The following is a 20531-nucleotide window of genomic DNA, read 5'->3' on the forward strand; positions in this document are numbered from 1 at the left end:
CCTCATTTTCATGCAGGTATGCAATAATGTTTTTGGTATTGTACTACAGTGCAGATGCCACTAATATGTGTGCACCAGTGCAAATAATATCTCTAGTACTTAATAATTAGTAGTGTTCCCCAGTGCAAGTTTTATTAGATTAAAATTTAGGTGAAAATTGTTTGGTAGGTATAAGTAAAAGCTATAGAAAAGTTAATCATGAATGCACAAAATATAATCTTGGGTAGATACTGATCCTTATGTAATGTGGAACCAGGAGTTGAATCATGGTCTTATACAACCCTCGAAAAAATGCTGGTGCGTTTGCTTTCAAAACTAAAGTGAGCAATGAAAGACTTCACAACAACAATATAACTCACAAAAACAACAGGGGGTGTCCTGATGTAGGTTCAGGTGAAACTTTTATCAGTTTGTTCATATCTTTTGAAGTTTTAATGTACCAGTAAGTCAAAAATAATAGCTCATGCAGTGTCCACGAAGTGGCCTAGTAGTGGCTCAGTGACTAGTAGTAGTACGCATGTGCATCCTATATACTCTGCTATGTTTTCTTGGTGGTTTCACCCAAGGATGCATTGCGGTGTAATGACTACGCATATGCGTTCTACATGTATATACTATGTGCATTCTACATGCAGAGGGCGCTATCTACAATATCATCTTGAGGCAGCCGGTCACAAATGAAACTACCCTGCGTGGGCTTATGGGCTTTGCCTAGTTGTGATATTATCATAACTAGGCAAAGCCTATAAGCTTGCACAGTGTAGATTCATTTGTGACTGGCTGCCTCACGATGATGTTATAGATTGTGCTCTCCACGTGGAGAATGCACGTGCATAGTATATAGAACGTGCATGTGATATGCATAGTCATTGTGCCGCAATGCATCCTTGGGTAAAACCACCTCAAAAAAGTCACATAGTATATAGGATGCACATGCGTGCTAGTCATTGAGCAGCTACGCGAGCTATAACATATAGCATTCTATCAGTAAAATAGTTGTGGGATCCTGGCTCCTGTGGTGTTTATTATTTTGACAAGATACCAACACGAATTACATTGTATGTCTTTGCATGAAACTTGTCTCTTCTTGTTTACTACAAGCAAGCAAATGCGTCGGTGTTTTTCACACTTTATAATGTGGTGGAAATTGTGGAAAGGGTTGAAATTGCAACTTTGTCGTTTAAAGAGAATGTATATTCCTAGTTTAGGCAATGTCACTTGGCCCATGATATCAATAAGTGAGGGATACAGTCATAGGGGAATCATGAGTCCGAGTTGATGTACCATGAATGAGGGTCTCTGTATATGATAAAGCTCCATATTTTCACCAAAACTTGCTACATGGTATTTATTATCGCTATAGACTAATATCGCTCAAATTTGATTTGGCAATTACTAATCTATATTTTTTTCTAAATCTTTTGAACTACAAAGGAAAATAGTGTTTCTTGTTTGTGATTTACCTCATTTTATTAGCTGTAGAAATGGAAATGAAAAATGAAGAATACATGATCAGAACTTGTCATTCTTCTCTGAAGGTTCATACATACACACATACACACATACACACATACATACATACATACATACATACATACATACATACATACATACATACACACATACATACACACATACATACATACATACATACACACACACACATACACACATACATACATACATACATACATACATACATACAGACACATACACACACATACATACATACATACATACATACATACATACATACATACATACATACATACATACATACATACATACACACATATATGAATACATACATGTGATACACGTATGTGTGTATGTATGTATGTATGTATGTATGTATGTATGTATTTATGTATGTATGTATGTATGTATGTATGTACGTACGTACGTACGCAAGTATGTGATTACTAAAATTTTGGCCATGGTTTAGTTTAAGTTATTATTTAACGAAATTATATTTTCTATCCTGTCTATTCATTCTCACTTGACGCCATTTTTTCGTATTCAATTTCTAATTCTTCAATATCATCCCGCGCTTCAGAGAATTCACATTCTTCCATACCTTCACCGATATACCAGTGGACGAAAGCACGCTTGGCATATAACAAATCAAACTTGTGACCCAATTTGGACCAGACCTTTTTAATAGCTGTAGTGTTACTGAACATACAGACGCCGCGTTGTACAGCAGCCAAATCGCATCCTGTCACGGCTGGTATTTTTTTGTTGATGCCGACTTTGAACTGAGTGGAAGACCAGTCTACAAACTGAAGCTTATTACTGTTGGGCGTCTTTTCACTTTGGTTTGACATGAATGGTGCAATCGCCTTGTTGATCTCTCTTCGTTCTACATCACCGCGGAAGACCATTAAATTAGCGAAGATCTTGCCGTCCATCGAATCAAATTTCAACATGTGGTTAGTTGGATCAAAGCAAGCTCTCGTGATGTCTGACACAGACAGGGATTCGTGAAAGGCTTTCTCAGCTGTCGTAAAGGGGGCATAGGCTGCTAGTGAGAAGTGCAGACGCGGAAAGGGCACCAAATTGGTCGTGTAGTCGACAAAATCTACGTTGGCTTTGTCTTCATTACGAAAACGTTGACACACGGTGATGAAGGAAGCGATCTGACTTATTATGTGGTTCAGGTTCTTGTAGGTTGGGCGTTCGGCATCAATCTTTCGATTGTAAATGTCGTAGATTGCCTCGTTGTCAACCATGATGGTCATACCTGGGCGTTTACTGTCAATACCACTAAGGTCAAGGATAGAGTGAGTAGCCAGTATAGAGTTGTACGGTTCAACAACACCTGTTGACACATTTGGAGAAGGGTAAACTGCTACTTGTATCTTGCACTTCTTTCCATATTCTTCATCCAACATTTTAATCAGCAATGCAGTCATACCTGAGCCAGTACCTCCACCACAGCTATGGAAGACTAGGAACCCTTGAAGGTTAGTACACAATTCCACCTGTAGAATATAATATATGGTACATGTAGCATACTAGTATGTCATTGATAGTGAGATTCTTTAATATGATAAAGTCTCATAATGAGGAGGGCGCCCGCCAACTTAAAGATATATTATTGACGTTCTGAAATTTCAGCAAAAACGACAATGTCGCTCATTTAGGGAGCGGTCAGTTTTTTTACGGCTGGGGTGGGCCGGTGATTTTTTTGTTCATGTTGGACTTAGAAGTAGTGACCCCCCCCCCCCTGCAATTCATCCACAAAAAACCACCACCACCCCTCTGACAAATAAAAAACCACACTGACACCCCCCCCCCATCTGTTTACAAAAATCATTCTTCTTGTTCTTGCGAAAGACACTTTTCTCAAAGCATAATACCGCACACTGCATAGTTAATTTTACATGTTACATTTTCAGTTGTGTTAACCAAAATCCATTGCTTCACATGTATAAAACTCTTTGGACAGGAACGTTCATCCTATCCTATGAGAAGTGTGATTGTCCGTTCACTGACATACGAACTATTCATGGTAGAGTAACCGAAAGTTCTAGGATATTTCACTGATTGAGTGAACTACTGTCATATATTAATTCAGCTATCAAGTACAATATAATTGTAAACCAATGTCAATAACTTTCAATGCATGTACACACATTGACCAATGTGCACTCTTCAACGCACTTGTTTGTCCTGTTCATTATTGTTCAGTTTAATCACAGGGTTCAGCGAGCATATGTAATTGATTGATTGATTGATTGATTGATTGATTGATTGATTGATTGATTGATTGATTGATTGATTGATCGATTGATCGATTGGTCGATTTATTGTTTAATTTATTATTTGGTTGAATGATTGGCCAATTGAATGATCAATTTTTGTGGTGCAAGATAACTTATTTTGTGTGGTATTGACTAATTGAGTATTGTGTGGTGATATAAAACGTTTTTCTTCTTTCTCTCTTTCAGCTGTATGTAATTCTCTATTTATTTATTTATTTATTGACTGAATAAATAAATAAAGATACCCTGTCCATTCTTCTCCTCTTATCTAAATTAAAACACCCCTAATCTTATAATTGGCAAGAGATCACTTACATTAACAGTTTGCATTATCTCTTATCTTATATTTTGTAGTTGTCCAGTGCATAAATCACTAGTCTTGCTGCTAGACGTTCGGGCTTTCTTTCGATGCTATAACTATAAGCGAACGAAGTTCGCATGTGAGGGCTTGCCCCGAACTCGGATGTTCCATCCTCGATAGCGTTGTTCGGCTGTGTGTCGTATTTTATCGGAAGAACATCCGAGTGCTAGCTGATAGACTAATAAATCACAGGCCTAGGGGATCAGGTTTAAATAGTTATTTTAACGAAAACAAACCACATACATACGTACATGCATGCATGCATACATATACACACACACACACACACACACACACACACATACATACATACATACATACATACATACATACATACATACATACATACATACATGTACGCACGCACGCGCACGCGCACACACACATACATACCTACAAACATACATACATACATACATACATACATACATACATACATACATACATACATACATACATACATACATACACAGGCAAACATGGACGACAGGGTAATTACAAATCGAAATCAGCAATGTTTCTATGCAAAAAGAATGATGATAATACTATGTTTTCCAATACAGTATGTGAAATAGTCGCTATTGTCATAAGGGTATGACATATAGGTACACATTGTTATAGTTGTATAGCAATATTGTTGATATTGATTTGTAGCTACCCTGTCGTTCATGTTTGCCAGTCTTTAGTTGTTGTTGTTGTTGTTGTTGTTGTTGTTGTTGTTGTTTGATTTGTGTGTGTTTTTGTATAACGAACTAACTAAACCTGAACTCATTGGTCTCCAGTTATTCAGGTCTGGAGACCTGTTACTCTGTTGAATATTGACTATAAGATCGCAACTAAAGCCTTGTCGAACAGACTAAAGCAAGTGCTGCCCCCGATCATTCACAGCGATCAGACTGGTTATTTGAAAGGCAGGTATCTTGGCGAAAATATTCGACTGATATCTGATATCCTTCATTTTACTAAGAAGAGAAAGATGAAGGGTGCCATTTTATTTGTAGATTACAATAAAGCGTTTGACAGTGTAAATTGGGATTTTATGTTTCAAGTGTTGGAAAAATTTAATTTTGATACAAGCTTTATACAGTGGGTCAAAACACTTTACATGAATATTACAAGTAGTATTAGTTATAAGGGTTGGAATACATATTATTTTTCACTTCAGAGACTTCAGTGATTCATTTCGCCATACGCCTCAACTATATTTTTCTATAATGCCTGCATAAAGTTCGATATGTGTACATACAACACTGCATTGCGTAGAACAAGACAGAACACGAACATGTAGTGACTCTGAGATATAAAAAGATCATGTCAATTATAATCAATGTTACTGTAAATTATTCGTGAATGAGAAAACACTAATTTGAACTGACTTGGCATAAGTACAATAGGACAAGCAGCATGCGATTTTAGCCACCCATAGCAACAAGGAAAACTTATCGTTGACATGGGAACAAACAAGTAGCTACGTTCTAAGGGCAGATGTTATTTCAAATGTCATTTCAGGTAGACGTGTACATGGTTAGACTACAAACTCAGTACACAGACTGAAAGCTGTGAAAGCACTAGTACATGCAAAGTTGCGTTAACTTGTTAACATTGGATGGTGGGATGCCGATCACCATATTGTTATACTTGCCTGTTTTCTTATTCTGTCCATTAGTCTCCCGATATGCTCATTACCAATTGTGTAGCGACCACGTGCGAAGTTGTTGGCGGCGTCTTCCTTACCAGATATCAAATTTTCCGGATGGAAAAGTTTTCCGTAGGTGCCTTTACGAACTTGATCTGAAACAAGATGTGTTGGGATGCCAAGATGTATACGTAATATTAAAACACATCATCGTACAATATAGAATCGATCTAGAACGTTTAACACAATGTTGTGCATTGAACAGAGAATAGATGTGAAATTCACTATGAAAAATAAACGAAGCAACAAGCTGATTTTGAAGTGTAACGATCTTATGAGAATTAATGTTGAACACGAAAGCGAGAATAAACACAATCAAGTAAATTTATACTGCATAGTACAGGTGAAGTATGTATTTGCGATTTTTAAAATTATTTGTTTGATGTCAATGGTCATTATATATAGGGAGAGAAGCTATCTTGTGGATTATTGGCGCTAATCGACGAGTAAATATAGTATACATGACAATTGGTTGTACTTTATACTATAATAATCCATAACAAAACACACCCGATTAATTGCAACGACAGGACTCAGTATAATAAGCTAAGGCAACCTTTCGTGGTTATCGAGTCGACTGGGGTCATCTGGTGGTCAGAGGACACGACCTCTCATCGCCAATATTTGGAAATAAACGAGAATTGTGAACATACAGCATACAAAAACACTTAATAAACATCGGAATTCAAAGCTAGTGATACAATGTACTAACAGAATTGTCATATATGATAAGATTGTATTCATTGGCTAATAGTACAAAGAGGGGAGGTTTTATTTTTTATTTTTACAGATATGGCTGCCATTCAGTCAAAATTCATAGAGCACATCATAATTCATGTGTTTATGTGTGCGACGCTTTTTAATCCAACTGGTTTCTAAAAAGTGGTTTTCTTTCTCTAGAACATGGACCAGCCCTACCCTGTTCAAATATTTGTAAGACAAATGTAAAAAACGTGGTAAAATGTTGTCAGACATTAAAAGGGAGAGAAGTCCCTGCATCAACGGTAAGGAATCAATCACAATTCTCACTCCCCCCCCCCCCCCCCATCGCTGCCACCCACCGTGGTTTACTCGTATACCACCCTGACAGTGAATTTATGTGACGGAACTGAATTGCTTTATTCCAGACCTGTGTTTGGATCTAACTGACAGAGTTGAAGGTCCGAACTCCCAAACACTAGATGGGCCGGGTGCACTACCTACACTGTTTAGGGTCAACTTCCCCAGTCCATCACATTATCCAAATATGTACTACTTTTCACTCTTCATACCACTCCTCTTCTGACACCACAACTAACAGTTGATGCACTGCGTGGTTGTCAGCAGTGACAGTAATGTGTGCTTATATTGTGATACAATAATGGCAGTGGTGATATGTTGCAGCAGTGGAATGGGGAGCCTGTGGCGGTTGTGGGATGCCAATATCCCATAATAATGCAATGTTGGATGATATAACGAGTCTAAGTAAAATGTGACCCTTGCTCCCTTCATTCTTTTCTTCTGTAAGATAATGCCCCCCCCCCCTCCAGAACCTAATAATTGTAAAATATTACCCCAAATTCCCCCCCCCCCCGTAATTACTGAAGATTTTTTTTCTTCATAACAGGTGTGGCTGCCATTGAATATACTAATGAGTACACATTTTAAGCACAAATCGTAAGGCGTAGAACTCACCAATGACAGTTGGTTCCAAGTCGACGAAGACGGTTCGAGGAACGTATTTGTCTGTTATTGTCTCAGAGAAGACGTTTTCGCCGTTACCAATCATCTCATTTTGCAACAAACAACCATCTGGACCAATACCATGTTCTTTACAGTATAATTCCCAGCAGGCATTGCCAATCTGTACACCAGCCTGGCCGACATGGACCGAGATAACTTCCCTGTGAGGTTTATCAAAAGGCTCATATCCATATCCCATTGGTATGTTGTTCGGTTTATTCAACTACATGAGAGAAATAGAGTCACCAAAAGTATTATTTTCATTATGTCAACCTCGAGATGGATAGCACCTCTATTTTTGTACTATTACAATGGTCTCCGTCTTTCCGTCTGTCTGTCTGTCTGTCTGTCAGTCCGCGCGTGCGTCAGTCTGTCCGTAATACATCATTTCTCTGACTTCAATATCTCAATTCAAGTACACCTGGCACAAAGGTAAACTTTACCTTTTGAGTCAAAATTTTATCCCAAAAAATCGATTTCATCCATCACTTACAAACTTAAAGTATGTGCATGTACTGTGTCTTGTATATACACGTCAATTATATTCGAATGTTGGTGCTTTTTTCACGTGGAATTCTATCTACGTCATTCTATCATCTTGTACAGACAGTGAAAGCAAGTACAGTTCTTGTTATCAATTAGTTGATGAGTCAACTGTCTACGTACGAGTAAGCAGCACTTATCGGTGTGTACAGTACTAGTGGACATTGCACTGAAACAAAACGTCGTCTGGCTCAACAAAATTCTCATTAACAAAGCTACATTCTATCAGCTGGCTAGACAAAAATCTTACCAACAGCGTTTCGTCAATTGTCTGGCGTCACAAACATTTTTACCGATATTGTTACACTTTCCTTGCGTGAGCTACCATTATCTTTCGAGATCAATGTCAAATTCATATGTCCCTGTCTGATAAACCTAAGGTCTGGCGGGTTCTTCGATATTTTTGAGACAGTCAATTGACTAAAATGTATCAATTGTAGTTCAGTTCTTGTTGTGTCAGACAATAACATGTGGAAATATTTATTTAGATTTTTGTTGAGCCAGACGAGAACATTTACAACATCAAAGAGATATTTTGTCTGGCCAGACAAAAACTGTGGCAATGTTAGTGAGATTTTTGTCGAACCAGGTGACGTTTCGTTTCAGGGTTTTGTGATTTCCGTTGTAATTATCTACCTCTTTTACCACAAACTTCCACTTCACAACAATAACCACATTGTAAACGTTAGCTATATGCTGTATTACCCAACTATGTCTAATAAATGAAAGGCTATAAAAATAAATTTAAATAGATATCCAAAACTTGAATTGGCCCATACCGACGACATTGCTGCAGATATTAAATTCCTGTTTAATGGCTATCTGAACATGGTAATTAACACCTGTACAGACCTATAAGACCCTTTATAAATAAACATGTAACATAATGAATGATATGTTACATTATAGTATTATCATGGTATTATGGGAAAGAGGTTAATAGCAACAGAAGCAAGAACGGGTGAAGAAAGAAAGACAAACAAACAAACAAACAGACAGACAGACAGACATATTTCATGTCCATATGGCCAATCTTGTTTTCATTCATGTGTGGAAAACTATTTGAACAATTTTTCTAGCCATTCAGTTATTAACTGCTCAAAATGGTCTATGATGCATTGACTGGCGAAGTATTGGCAAATATCCAACCTAGTTCTGTTTCAAATGGTGTTGTCTTGTTGTGGACGTGGACAATCTTACCTTTACTACCTCTTGTACTTTCTTCTCTGTCCGATTCCAGCTATTGTCCTGTCCTCGTGTCAACTCGTTGGAAATTGAGTTGTTAAAGCGTACTTGTCTACGATCTCTACCGAAGTTCCATCCCTGCTGCCCGCCAAACTCTGAGCGTCCCCGCTGCTCATCGATGTCACGTCCTTGCTGTCCATCAAACTCACGTATATCTTGCCTACCAAACTCGCGTACCCTCGGGTTATCAATTTCTCGTTCCCTCTGCCAGGCCAACTCATGTCTTTTCTGTCCATTTAACTTCTGTGTCGGCTCTCTGTCAAGGTTCAGTTCGGTTTTCTGAAGTCTGGTTTTCAGTTCTTTATTTTCTTCCGCAATATGTTCCAGCGATTCTTTCGTTTCCTCCTGTTCTTTGGTCAGTTGGTCGATTTTATCTGTCAGCTGGTCTACCTTACTAGTCATGTCCTGTGAAAGGTTATCCATTTTGTCACACAAATTTCTATTCATTCTGCGCAGTTCATCCACCACATCGATGTTCTTGTTACTTTTATATTCCCTTTCCAAACCTGATTTCATTGGGACGTCATGATACCCATTTGATCGTTTTTGCCCCAAGTCACGCAAGTTTGAGCGCGGACCTGGGTTGGACTCAACATCACCACTCATAAAGAGCAGCATAAGAATAAGACGTAGACAAACCACTGTATCGTACATTTTGAAACTCCAATAGTATCTAGTTCAATCTGCTATTGTGGTTTCAACTTATTAAATGTAAACGTCCGTGCACAATATATACTGTAACTTTAAAGATATATTTGCTTTCTGATGATCAGCGTCTCTGCATGTAATTGGTTGAATTGGACAAATTTACTGTTTTGTGACCAATAGGAGTACGCGAAAGGGGTGTCTGTTGACACTCTGGACACTCACCAAAAAACAGTGTTGTTTAACGCATGAGTACATGATCCAAATTCCGATTGTTTGTTCCTTGTCCGTTAAGCAGGTTTTAACAAATTAGTATTACCAGATTTTGATAAGAATTGTGAAAGAGTCGTAACCTTTGAGATATCAACCACAGCTTGCAAATATTGGCGATGGTTGGACACGAACTAATTACAGTTTAATGGCAGTATTTATATGCCCTGTGTGAAGTATTCAAGTCGAGTGTCACTTATTCAATGTATATATCACCTGCAATGTAAAGTAACGATAATCACATCGTGATCTTTGCCCCATCCCCTCTAACCCTTGCCCTTCCATATCCTTACATATACTTCTCGCTGCCAAATTTTCTTCCCAAATTCTCCCTCTCTTTCCCTATCTCTCACTATATATCTCCTTCCCTCTATATTACTATAACAGTCTGTTTTTTTACCGATCAACCGACCGACTGCTTGACTGACTGGCTGGCTTTTTAGCTAAACTTGAAACACCACTCCAGGAAATAAGCATTTTCATAAAATATTTCTTCTGGCGTGACATTTCATGAATTTACATGGCATAAATTTCGTCATGTCATATCATGTCGTGTCACGTGAATATGCAAAAGTCGTGTTACATCTTGTGAATCACGAAGCGCCAAAAAAAAAGACGCTAGTAAATTAACCAAAATGAAGAATTGCGATTATATAGCATATAAACTGATGACGTAAACACCAACTTCAATAAGATATCTCAAATAATAAAAAAAAAAACACTTTTCGTTATCCGGATACCCTGTTCTGATGCCGTTTCGGCGAACGCTATTTGTCAAATTACAAAAGACAAAGAAATTAAGTAGCATTGTCGTTAAATGAAGTAGGTCTCTTTAGGGCGAAAATAAAGACACCCCACCCCAAAAGAGAGCCATTTTTCGTACCTCAATTGGACAGCTAAAGTAGGAATTAAACAACTTGTCTCGTAAGCCTGGTAAAACGTGTAAACATGATGCACTCTATTAAAGTGTAAACAATGTAAAGAAACTATTCGTAGTCAAACATTAACTCCTAAATCATTCTACTCTAAAACTGTATATGGTTCAAATGTCAACTCGTAGACGCTTTAAACAAGTACGCCGAATGTTGAGATGATAACAGGTGTACATGTCAGAAAGAGGAAGTCGGGTAACAAAAGTTTCCTCGTGAAAATCACGGGACTATTTCAACAAAGCCCGTGGGCGCTTTTTACCTGTGCCTGTAAAATTCAACTGTCTGATCTATGGAGTGCTTTTGTTACGAGTCACAGACCTAAATTATATCCATTCAGGATATTTTGGTAAATTTTCATAATGAACTCTAGCATTTAACTTTGTAAACATTCCATTACGTGACAACATAGGTCTTCGACATCTCAACATCGCTATTTCGGAATTGTTCGTACCAGGTACGATTGAACTGTCAACAAGTTTTTAATATGACATGATGTGTTAATTTTAGAACTTCATTATATGACTTCATTGTTTTGTAGAAGTATAATTATAATGTTATTTTATGGTCTTTGAGATATGAACTTTCATTACTAATCTAGCGAAGGTGATTGCATATTAAATCTCAGATGATGTCTTTCATAAGACTTAAGAATACGTCATGGTCTAAGAATAGAGATTTGTGTAAACTTTGAAATGTATTTAAGTTTTTTTTTTGTTTTTTTTTTGTTTTGTTTTTTTTTTGGGGGGGGGGGCATCTAGAGCAGGAGGATCGGAGTCGGAGATTGGTCTTGTTAGTTTGGCGTTCGTTGAACCATATATGAACGTTTCGTTGTGAGTGCTAGTCAACACAATCCAAGTCGGTACGGTATCTTATAGAAGAGATGGTCTAAGAAGAAACTGGTTGGCTGGCTAATTCAACGTTATAGTCTTAAATGGAACAGACTAGCGATTGGAACAGCAGTGCGAGTGCCATTCGATAAACTGCACAGTAAGCCGGCCAACAACGTTTCACTTTAACGTTTATTTATGCCACATTTCTTACTTGTCTGTGTTTATGCCAGGTGATTGCAGAGTGTGTAATGTTGAATTTATTGTATCGTAACAGATGGTAAGAGAGATACAATGTTTACATAATGCAACCAGTATATTCATCATTCATCAGAAGCAAAGGTTATCTTTAGTGGCAGAAGGGATATTTAAGAAGGTTGAAAGGTGAATTAACTTGTCGAGGTTAATAATTAATAACAAGTAGAGGTTTTTGTTTACACTTTAAAAACAAATCAACTGATCTTTAAGCCGTGCAAGAAATGAACCAAAATTGAAACGAACGCGCGGATGATGATGATGATGATGATGATGATGATGATGATGATGACGACGATGATGATGATGATGACGACGACGACGATGACGACGACATGTGTGTCTGTGTGTATAACATTTTAGTATAGTGGTAACGTCACTGATGACAACTCTATAGTTCAGTGATAAGAGTGTGCTATCTCGATGCTAATTAACGTAAGGGACCCTTCAGTAATTACAAGGGGGAGGGCCATGGGAAATCAACCCAGTCTGTGGCATCAAATGTAACCCCCCCCCCAGCCCGTTAGTAAGGAGCTCAAAATTAGTAGCTATAGTCAGGAGGTTCGAGGTTCGAATCCCGATCCCACTAGAGTCAGGGGATTTTTCTTTAGTAAGATCCCACCACATTGATAGTTTTGTTTCCCACTATTATCACCACAGGGAGTTCGTATTTGTATTAGATCAATGCCCGCGTTTGGATATCATTGGATGAGCTGAAGGCCAGAACTCCCAAATACTAGTTGAGGGCACAACTGACAACCTCATGACCAAGGTCAACATCTCCGCTCCACCATATGATCCCCAATATCATGCCACGTTGTTTCTCCTTTACTACTGTGAGAGACCCACCTCTCTCCCCACACCACAAATAACAGTTAATCCACTGCATTTCACTAATATGTTGTGATGTTACTGTCCAATAGTGACAGTGGTAAGATATGGTAGGAGTGGGATTTGGAACTGGTGGCAGCGGTGGGATCATGCCAAAATCACAATATAGTGCAATGTTAGATAAAACACTGAGTCATTATAAAATGTGACCCTCCCCTAATTGTTGTTTTCTATAATATGACCCTATCCTGGATACGAATTTGTAAAAATGTGACACCCCCCCATTCCCCAAGCCCTCCCCTTTATAATTACTGAAGGCTCCCTAACATAACCCAAACGTCGACTCACAATGAAATATTCTAAGTTTCCCATACCAACTATCAGTGCCTTTGACCCTCTATGGTGGCACAACGATCATGGTGATTGGAAGAAACGTCTCCATCCTTCAATTCCAAAGGTGGAAAAAGGGCAAATTCTGGATTTTATTTTCATATTCATATTTCCCTAAATGCACTGGGTGTCATCGATCCACAAGGGACTATATCCAAAACCTTGTCTTTCCTACAGTTTTTAGGCGTTGTTCTCTTTTTAAATGTGACTACATACATACATACATACATACATACATACATACATACATACATACATACATACATACATACATACATACATACATGCATACATGCATGCATGCATGCATGCATGCATGCATGCATGCATGCATGCATACATGCATACATACATACATACATACGTACGTACGTACGTACGTACGTACGTACGTACATACATACATACATACATACATACATGCACACTCATTCATAGACTGTCGACAGTCGCTCGCGCCTTTTTTTCCTACGTTTTATCTAAACTTAAGTCGTCGCCGCGCTCCGATCCGGCGCAACACTACTATAATCGCATACTGATGTCGAGAGCCGAAGGCCCGAGCGGCCTTCGGCCTTCGATATCAGTATGCGATTATAGTAGTATTGCGTCGGATCGGAGCGCCACAACGACTTAAGTTTAGATAAAACGTAGGAAAAAAGCGCGAGCGACTGTCGACAGTCTAACTCATTCACATCCTTGACACTACCTAAGCTTTAGTGTACATATTATAAACAGATTCTCGTTTTATCGTGGTTTTGTTTAGACAGTTTTTATGTTGTGGGCATACCTTCACATGTGCACAGAACAGGACAGCAACGTATTCAATTCAAAGTAGAAACAAAATATATTTTATTTTTACTCTTTCATGTTTGTGTGACAATCGTAAATGTGTTCATGTACGTACGCAATACAAGTACTAGATGTAACGATTGGTGGATGGATGTTAAACCGTCAGGTATTAAACTGTATCGCTATGTGTTATTGTACTGTTGCAATTTCTTATTTTTATTGAATTGTACACGTGTATTTTCATGTCGTCCAATCACATTCACAATTAGTTCACAATCAGATCTAGATTGTCTTTCAATGTTTTCTTATCACGTGATGATGATACACGCGTAGCAGTCATTATCTATATATATCTGTGGCCAGACTGACAACACAAGTTTGTGTTTTCTGTATCTGCAGGCTTGCAATACAGTTTGTGTCAATGTCAGAATCCAAAGTTTGCGTAGCCGTCACATGACATTTGATAAATTTACCATGACAAACGTACATTGATCCAATATCTACAAAACACATTGCTAGGATTACCGCACTGCTACTTCACTCTCAACCGAACGTAGCCTCTAAATTAAGAAATATTACACATACTACAAAAAACTTTTAAACCAAAATAATTCCATCATGTGAACAAAACGTCTTACTTCTCTTACAAAGTGCACATTGTTATTTTATTCTAATAAAGATGTTAGACTGTAAGATACGTTGTCTCGCTCCGCCCTCGCGGGCCTCCTCCCTCCCGACTGTAGAGGGCGCCCGTCACGGCGTACCATTTGATGGTGATTCATTGTTATGGCAAGGGACGTACATGTCCTTGAATCATAGAATGTGAATGCAAGTAATTGCAACAGAATCATTAGCCAAGAATGTGTTCCATTGGCAAACGATAACATTCAATGAGTCAAATTACAACTGATTCACAAAAAATACTAATCTGATGAGTAAAGAAGAATGCCGAACAAGTTATTATAAAAACAACTTTGAACAGGGCTCAGACCGTAGAGATAGACAGGCAGGTAGGTAGGTAGGCAGACAGAGAGACATACATACATACATACATACATACATACATACATACATACATACATACATACATACAGAGACAGACAGACAGACAGACTGTCAGAAAGACAGACAGATTGACTGATGACTGACTGACTGATAAACACACAGGCAGTCGCAAGAAATTTATTCTGTGAGACATCACTCGCTCATTCAAAAGATCATTTGTAATCCTCATTCCAGCTTTTTTTTTTTTTTTTAAATTTATATTTGAAGCTAAATTTACGCGCGAAACTGAAAAAAATAGAGTAACCCTCATGATTTGGCTTTACTTAGTCCAATGGTCTGCACGATAAAGTAACTAGTGATGGATACGCTTACAAGCAGAAGATAATTAATTGATATTGTCCTCTTAGCATTACTAAAATGCGTGTAACTAGTATACTAGTATGTTGCAACACGCACGGTTTGCAATTTTGTTCGAATTGATTTTGACATTGCGAATTACGAATATCCAGTGCATAAAAAGACTTGTATCATTCGCAAGCCAAGTTGTACGTACATGTTAATATACAAATTATAGGATTTATACTCCGATCTTTCTACGTCACGGCGCTCGAAATGTGACTCAAAATGTCAAAATCGCCGTTATTTTCCCATTTTTTTCTTCTTCCAGTTTTGGCTTATGCAGATATAATCAAAGAATTTACTTCATTAATCGGAAAATATTCGTGACAAAAGTGTTTTCTCACTACTCGTTTTTAACTGGTAGTGACAATCCCCTTTTGCCAGGCGCATGTCCCTTAACTGAACAACAGACAATATTCCTGGCTTTACAAAGAAAACTGTTGAGGAATACATATATACAATTGTCGCTTTGATACTGTTATGTATACGTTCTTCAACATTTGTTACATAGGACATTGCACAAAAATAAAGTTGTCAATAAAACCTCAAAATAGTTTATTTTCTCTCAAAGTTGCTTGTTATGATTTCAGAGATATTTGACGGTCAACTGCTAGAAAGTATCTATCACTCGTTTCTATAATCCCCAACCCATTTACCCCAAAAGCTGTTCCAAGTAAAAAATATCCTCATCGACGAAATACGTGGACCTGTCTATTTTAAACTTCAGTAATATTTCATACTCCTGAGAGGAGAAAACTATTTTCATTATCCCAAAATTGGGGACGATAGAGTATGTCTGTATATCGATTGTCAATTATCAGTATTCCATATCATCCTCATCTTCCTGGAGATCGGCTGCTGTGTCGACACCGACTTCTTCATAGTCCCTCTCCAAAGCTGCTAAGTCTTCACGAGCCTCGGAGAATTCCCCCTCTTCCATTCCTTCACCGACGTACCAGTGGACGAAAGCACGCTTGGCATACATCAAATCAAATTTGTGGTCCAAACGAGCCCATGCCTCGGATATCGCCGTTGTGTTGCTCATCATACACACGGCCCGAATAACTTTAGCCAAGTCGCCTCCTGGTACAACTGTCGGTGGTTGGTAGTTGATGCCTACTTTGAATCCAGTTGGGCACCAGTCGACGAACTGGATGGTACGTTTGGTCTTGATGTTGGCAATTGCAGCGTTAACATCTTTTGGCACCACATCACCACGGTACAACATAAGACAGGCCATGTACTTGCCGTGCCGTGGATCACATTTGACCATCTGGTTAGATGGATCGAAACAAGAAGTAGTAATTTCGGAGACAGATAACTGCTCATGATAAGCCCTTTCTACGCCAACGATTGGAGCGTATGTCATCATAGGAAAGTGAATCCTGGGATAAGGAACAAGATTGGTCTGAAACTCTATAAGATCGACGTTGAGGGCACCATCGAACCTCAGCGACGCCGTCGTTGATGACACAACTTGCGCTATAAGGCGGTTCAAATTGGTGTAGGTTGGACGTTCGATGTCCAAGTTACGACGACATATATCATAGATGGCTTCGTTGTCGACTAGAAAAGCGCAATCGGAATGTTCTATGGTTGCGTGTGTTGTCAGCACGGAGTTGTATGGCTCTACCACGGCAGTTGCCACCTGAGGGGCTGGATAAATGGCAAACTCCAGTTTCGACTTCTTCCCGTAATCAATGGAGAGACGTTCCATGAGAAGAGAGGTGAAGCCCGAACCAGTCCCACCACCAAAGCTATGGAAGATAAGGAATCCTTGGAGACCAACACACCATTCAGCCTGCATTGTACACAAACAAAATTCTATAGTTTACTGTTTTTCGCTAAACTTTTTTTTTTTATCAGAACTTCTCAAATGGTGTTTACAGGTTCAGTGAAAATACGATAATCGTATTTTGTGAAGGAAGACCTGTGATAAAATGTGCAATCGGGTGAGCAAAGAGTATATTTGCAATCAAAAATTTCATTTTCCACGTTATCAGATAAAATGTTACAATTTTGCTACATACATGCACATAACAACAACAACAACAACAACAACAACAACAACAACAACTGAACTATCAACAACTGAACTATCAAAACTGTTATCGTATGACGTGGAATAACCATTATCGTTTGTATAACGCATATTGTCTGAAAGAAAACTATTCTCGTATTGAACGTAAATTGGCATACATATATGGGTGGGTGGGTGGGTGTGTGGTGGTGGTGGTGGGGGTTATATTCTAATTTTAAGTAATTGTAAAGTTACACTAGCTTTTTCTTGTAAACTGTACTGTATTTAACCTCTTATAGATTAGCCCTCATCAATCCCACCCGTGCTGTACGTACGACACAATTTTAGTTTCAATTTGAACGTAAACTTGAATGCATCAGGCTGTCCCGAAAATGATAAGAGATGAACAAGAAGGGATCCCGGAGGCAGGGACACAGACAGACAGACAGACAGACAGACAGACAGACAGACAGAGACAGACAGACAGACAGACAGACAGACAGACAGACGGACAAACAGAGACAGACAGACAGAAGACAGACAGACAGACGGACAAACAGAGACAGACAGACAGACAGACAGACAGACAGACAGACAGACAGACAGACGCAACTAGTCTGCTTACAATTTTCCGAATTCTGTCCGCCACATGGTCAATGATACCTTTGCCGACAGTGTAGTTACCACGTGCGTAGTTGTTAGCAGCGTCTTCTTTGCCAGTGATCAGCTGTTCAGGGTGAAAGAGCTCACGGTACGTACCTCGGCGAATTTCATCTACAAAAGAGGAAAACTGCGATTGTGAGACCACTATTCAAGAGTGCGCTATTTATTTATTTATTTATTTATTTATTTATTTATTTATTTATTTATTTATTTATTTATTTATTTATTTATTACAATGTTAATAACCTGCATAGAGATATAGAGACTAAATGACCAGTCTCAATTCTTAATCACGTACATCACGTTTTTTTCGCCTTCACTGAGTTGTGACCGGCAAAAATAAGGTTTGAAAGTCACGGTCTTGTGTGCAATGAAATTTAGAAGGTACAGCAAGAAATTCAAAAAAATCGGACCGGTGTGTACTTATTACACATAACAAGCGGCATAACTTTTTTATAGACCCAATTCCCGTTTTACAGATACTACTAATCTTTCCATGTGTTCCAGCATGAATATCATCACGTAATTATAAATAAAATAACTAGTACAATATTTCACAGTGCAGTATTTTCTATAGTGATCTGGGACGAACGTGCTCATATGGGTGACACATTGGTATTTATTTGTTTAAAACAATTCTACTATATTTTCTACTTGAACGAACAATGTGAAACAACATATACCAAGTCCTTGTTTGTAACTCAATAAATTGCAAAACAATAAAATGTGAAATATTTGTTATTGTACGTACAATAACAAACTTTTCAGACACATTCTAGCTTTTTGCAAATTACTGAGTTACAAATTGGATATATGTTGTTTCATATTGTTTGTTCAAGTAGGAAAATATAGTAGTTTGTTTTATAAACAAAAAAAAAAATCCAAAATAAATACCAATGTGTCACCCATATGGTCACTCTCCGACTCTCTTTATCACTTGAGGGTAGAGGGTGCGTAGATATGTGTGACCTAAACTAAATAAACTTAGAGGAGAAGAATCAATGGACGCCGTTCAAATTGTTTACATGTGACTATGTACTCAAGTCGGCTACAATTACTGTGAGTGTCACTCAGAATCTGAATATGAAATACAACATATTACCCTACGTAACATAACTGATAGATAACTTTTCCCACTAGTCTTTACTTTCAAAACTGTTTGAGCACTCTCATTGAAAATTAGTTAACACGCAGTTGTGTAACTTGTATCGATGATTTTATTATCACTATGTAAATTAATGAATCACGTGATCACTATGTCACTACTTTAATACATGACTGTAAATGTTTTCTGCTATATTAATCACATAAAGATGGAATTAGATGCCTCCCGCATGTTGGTTCTCAAGTTTCAGCCCTTTGAGACATGTGACATTTGACCTGACGGCAGCGGCATCACATAATGTCACTCATACACCGTTTAGATCACGTATTAGACGTTATCAAACAGAGCACGCCCCATTTTCATTTCCATGCTTATAAGCTTGTTTTTCAAAAAAAAAATGTTTCCCCTGTATACCTCCATTAAGAATTCTCCAATAATGTAAGCTATTAAGCAACAGTAAAAACCTACCGATGACAGAAGGCTCCAGGTCAACAAACACTGTCCTGGGTACGTGTCTACCACCACCAGTCTCGTGGAAAAATGTATTGAAGGAGTCATCGTCCAGTACGATGTTCTTTTCTTTCGGCATATGACCATCGGGCTCAATACCATGCTCCAGACAGTACAACTCCCAGCAGGCATTACCGATCTGAACACCAGCTTGCCCGACGTGGATTGAGATACATTCACGCTATTTTGGAAAATAAAATAAAGACAGAACTAATATCAAATGTTAATGATTCGGGCCAATCAAGCAATTGTTCAAGTTAACTGAAAAACGTTGGCAATAGCTAGGATCATGGAATTGATACAAAGACGAAAAGAATAATTGATCTTGTGTGACATTGATCACAATGATGTAACAAGTTCCAAATACATGTTCTGTTTGAAAATTTGAAGATGTTATTTTTTTTCTCTATCTCGAGATACTGTGATGTAACTAGCTATACTGAAACTATATAGCCAACTGCCATCAGAACATTATTGGAATACTTTGAATACCTCGTACTTCTAGCATAGGCTTGGCCCTGTATATACTCGCCAACCATAGCCATATTGTGATATT

At 38.2% G+C, this 20531-nt stretch overlaps 2 protein-coding genes across 2 annotated transcripts in view; both read right to left on the reverse strand.

Annotated features, from left to right (window-relative positions):
* Positions 1 to 1985: 1985 nt before the first annotated feature.
* LOC144433227 (tubulin alpha chain-like) lies at positions 1986 to 9988 on the reverse strand. The gene is made up of 4 exons (XM_078121535.1): positions 9290 to 9988; positions 7499 to 7769; positions 5771 to 5919; positions 1986 to 2984 (listed from the first exon to the last, which is right to left on the reverse strand). Exons 1-4 carry the CDS (start codon positions 9986 to 9988, stop codon positions 1986 to 1988), a joined length of 2118 nt encoding a protein of 705 aa, XP_077977661.1.
* A 5390-nt stretch (positions 9989 to 15378) lies between these two features.
* The window catches only part of LOC144453943 (tubulin alpha-3 chain-like), a 5428-nt gene continuing 275 nt past the window's right edge, over positions 15379 to 20531 (reverse strand). Inside the window, exons 2-4 of the mRNA XM_078145313.1 lie at positions 19934 to 20156; positions 18323 to 18471; positions 15379 to 17478 (exon numbers count right to left, since the gene is read on the reverse strand). Of these exons, the coding sequence (XP_078001439.1) occupies positions 16495 to 17478; positions 18323 to 18471; positions 19934 to 20156 (1356 nt within the window). The 3' untranslated portion in view covers positions 15379 to 16494. The remainder of the gene's footprint in view (positions 17479 to 18322; positions 18472 to 19933; positions 20157 to 20531) is intronic.

Source organism: Glandiceps talaboti, chromosome 3, assembly GCF_964340395.1.
Source record: "Glandiceps talaboti chromosome 3, keGlaTala1.1, whole genome shotgun sequence".
Lineage (NCBI taxonomy): Eukaryota > Metazoa > Hemichordata > Enteropneusta > Spengelidae > Glandiceps > Glandiceps talaboti.